Source organism: Tauraco erythrolophus, chromosome 1 (genome assembly GCF_009769465.1).
Source record: "Tauraco erythrolophus isolate bTauEry1 chromosome 1, bTauEry1.pri, whole genome shotgun sequence".
NCBI classification, from domain to species: Eukaryota; Metazoa; Chordata; class Aves; order Musophagiformes; family Musophagidae; genus Tauraco; species Tauraco erythrolophus.
In genome coordinates, this window is record NC_141465.1 from 116,992,137 (window position 1) to 116,995,899 (window position 3,763).

The window sequence follows — 3,763 nt, forward strand, 5'->3', positions numbered from 1 at the left end:
GAGCGTAGCAGCGCGGAGCAGCGCGGAGCAGCGCAGCGCGCCGATCGCTTCCCAGGTGCCCTGCCAAGACGTGCCAGGTGAGGGTCCGGCGCGGCTCCCATGTGCGGGAGCGGTGGGATCGGGATTAGGCTGCGCGCCCCCCGCGCGGGTCGGGATCCATGTGCCGGAGCGGGACCCGGGCCGGGGGCGTCCCCGGCGGGGCGGGGGTCGGGGCGGCCGTAAGCAGTGGAGCGGGGCGCCGCGAGGCCGGGGTAGTCACGCCGCGCCCCCGTCCCCCGGCTGCCTGCACGGACCTGTCGGCGAGGCAGCCGTGCCTGGGTTGGGGCTGGCCGCCCCCAGCCCCGGGACTGGCCGCGGCGGCGGGGCTGCGGGTCGGGGCGTCCTGGCGCGGGCAGCAGCCTGTCGGGGCGCTCCCACAGCGCGCAGCCGGTTCCGGGGGGAGCCGTCGGGCCTCAAAGCCAAAACTGCCCGTTGCGAACGAGTGTTTGCTGAAGGAGCCGACTGCAATCGGCCGTGGCGTGTCCCGCTAAGAAAGACTCGCTGCGGGCTCCGGGTCTGCCCCGGCGCTCCTGCCGCGCCCGAGTTCAGCGGGAGCGAGGCTCGGCGCGGAGGGAGGGATGGGCTGGGAGCTACCTCAAGGTGTCCAGCTTGTAGCCACAAAGTGGGAATTCCGAGTGATTTCCAATAAGTGATGTCTTGGTTGGCAGGGTGAGTGTCCCGGTAGATTCGCTCAGACCCCACAGACACTTTCAGTGTTTCTGTAGGGGCAGAAACAGGGAGAAATGTTGGTTTTTCCCCCAAAACGTGCAGCACTGGTTCAGAACTGCAGTGTGAGACCACACTTGGAGCCCAGGTTGTTCATTCTACTGGGATCTACACTTCAAATGCTTCCCTACAGTCCTGATTAGCCCCTTGTGAAGGTTCCATTTTAATGACTACGCGACAGACATGAGGAAATTCTTAACAGAAAGATGTGGGTATCTGATCACAGCCTAGAGTTTAGGTCCATGTAAAAAGTTGCGTAAAATGTCTGTCTTCAGCAGAGACAGAACATGAGAAGTCTAAGGAATTCCAGCTACCTTCTCAAAGCTTTTTTTTTTTTTGTGTCTTACCCAATTTCACCTTTCCTCATCACAGTAAATCTGACCTCTCCCTCTTGCCTCAAGGTTTGCCTGCACAAGCTAGGCCCTTGTGCCAAGGGTATGTGTTGGGGCACGTTAGTCCTTTAGTTGTGTTGTAACTGCACCAGGGTAGAGAAGTTTCTTTTTTTTTTTTTTATTTCTGTTATATGAGAATGAGAGATTTTGAAAACTTTGGCCAGTGTGGTGTTGCAAGGTACCATGCTCTCCCCATAGCACACAGACTGCGCCAAGAGGAGATGATGGACCAGCTATGCAAGTTCCCAGCTCTGGTTTCAAACTGTTTTGTTCGATTCAGTGATAATTTCTGAATGGCTGCAATCAGTGAAAGCTGAGCCCTGAGACTGAATTCTGACTTATGCAAAACTTATGTTTAACTTTCAAAGGGGCAAAGAGTATGGATTTTAGTTTTCAAGAGTAGGAGGAAAGGAGGAAAGCTGAAATGGAACTTCTCTGAAGTTTGACCTCCTGTTTACTCTGCTGGGATCTGATAGCATCTAGAAAATTAACATAAACTCTTTAGCTGAAGGCTTTTTCCTCTCAGCTCTATGGCTCTGCTTGTCTCCTCTTTGGATGAGATAGCAACGAATGTGGAAGGGCAGGCTCTGTGGTATCTTCCTCTGCTTGTTGGTTTGTGCTATATATGCATGCATTCCTGAAAGAGTCAGCTTGAGGTTTCTCAGCAGCATTGGCAAAATCAAGTGCTGTAATTCTGAGATGAAGGGCCAAGTCTGAGCTACAGCAGAAAGCCTTGGAGGCCTGCTGGATGTGTCTGGGTGGAATGAAGGCTTCTGCTGAAGAAGGCCAAGTAGTACTTACCTTCGATGCAAAGAAAGCACCAGCCCGGCCTTCTAGGGCTGTGGCATTGACAAAGAAATCCTGTGAAAACTACTAGAGAAGTTTCTGCTGTGTCTACATGTGACCTTAACTTGTGCAGTAGTAGTAAATCCTATTGCTTTGGGAAATACACTGAGAGGCAAAACAATGACGAGAGTCAACTACAGAAAGGGAAATAAATCAAGAAAGGGAAGAAGGGCAGAGGATGCATGGAGGAAATGTATTTGAAGATGTAACTTACTTCCTGCCCAAAGCCTTGTTGAAAACTATATCAAGGTGTGCTTGTTCCATCATAAATACATGGAAGGAGAGAGCTTAATAACGTGTTTGAATTCATAAACATATGGTGACATTAATGAAAGTGACTTGCATTTGCCTATGACTCTTGAGTGAGTGCTAGGAAGTCCTCTCATTTGTAGAAGGCCTAGAGCTGATTTTTCACCCTTTGAAAAGTGACCATGTGGTGTGTTATGTCATCTGCAGGTAAAAGGACACAGAAGATGGACTGGGGAGCTCTGCAGACTGTTTTAGGAGGCGTAAATAAACACTCAACCGGTATCGGGAAGATATGGCTCACAGTCCTGTTCATCTTCCGTATCATGATCCTGGTTGTGGCTGCAGAGAGTGTCTGGGGAGATGAACAACAAGATTTTGTCTGCAACACACTTCAGCCTGGGTGCAGAAATGTTTGCTATGATCACTTTTTCCCCATCTCTCACATCAGACTCTGGGCCCTGCAGCTGATCTTTGTTTCCACACCTGCGCTGCTGGTGGCCATGCATGTAGCTTACAGGAGGCACGAGAAGAAAAGGCGATTCAGAAATGGTGAGAAAATTGATATTGAAGAGCTGAAAAATGAAAAGTTTCACATTCGGGGCCCCCTGTGGTGGACGTACACCAGCAGCATCTTCTTCAGGATCGCCTTCGAAGCAATCTTCATGTACGTGTTCTATTACATGTACGATGGGTACCAGATGCCTCGCCTGATGAAGTGCAATGCTTGGCCCTGCCCCAACACAGTGGATTGTTTTGTGTCTCGGCCCACTGAGAAAACCACTTTCACTATTTTCATGCTTGCTGTGTCTGGGATCTGCATGATGTTGAATCTGGCTGAGTTGTGTTACCTAGTGATAAAAGTTTGCTGGAAAGATTCCAGGAAAACGACGGTTTTGAAATAATTTCCCCAGTTTCAGGATTTCCTAGTGCCCCATTTCCCTCAAACTTTCTTATGTGTCAGAAAACAATCAGCAATATTTTCACACTCATGGAAAAGCATAAAAATGAATGTTCCTTCATGTTTTAAAAATGATAGCCTCCCGGGGAAGCTGCCACTGAGGTAGGTTTTAAAGATCATGAGCTAATTCAGTATTCCTGCATCCACAAATAGCCTTCTGGCAGCAGCTTTTCCAAGTTTGCCTACTGCTGGATCCCGTTGTTGGGACAGAGTCACTTTTCAAAAAGTGGGAGTGGAAAGGCCCAGAGGAGGCTCTAGTGCACAGAGGAGAGCCAGGAATCACAAACACACTCTGTCAGCTTCAGAGGCGAGCCATTAAAAAAGGGTTTTGGTCAAAAGTGGGGTGAAGGGGTTTTTGGGGAAACTTATGGCTTGTGAAAAGGAAGAAGACAGGGACGTGATTGTGTTTATAGCAGGTGTCCTATTCTCTGTCTGAGTATTCTGGAGAGCAAGGAGAGGGCCTAGGAACACAGGTACTCTATGGCAATGTATGCTATCAGCTCTGCTGGGCACCAGCAACAATTTTTATCTTTTTACCTCCTCACCTGCACTG

General features: G+C 49.9%; 1 protein-coding gene across 1 annotated transcript; it reads left to right on the forward strand.

Annotated features, from left to right (window-relative positions):
* Positions 1-2,476: 2,476 nt before the first annotated feature.
* On the forward strand, positions 2,477-3,154 carry LOC104371128 (gap junction beta-2 protein). The gene has a single exon (XM_009982116.2). It carries the CDS (start codon positions 2,477-2,479, stop codon positions 3,152-3,154), a length of 678 nt encoding a protein of 225 aa, XP_009980418.1.
* The last annotated feature ends 609 nt before the right edge of the window (positions 3,155-3,763 follow it).

What these genes read in the sequence shown, in the direction of transcription:
- LOC104371128 (XM_009982116.2), top strand. Translation starts at nt 2,477, where the DNA reads ATGGACTGGGGAGCTCTGCAGACTGTTTTAGGAGGCGTAAATAAACAC.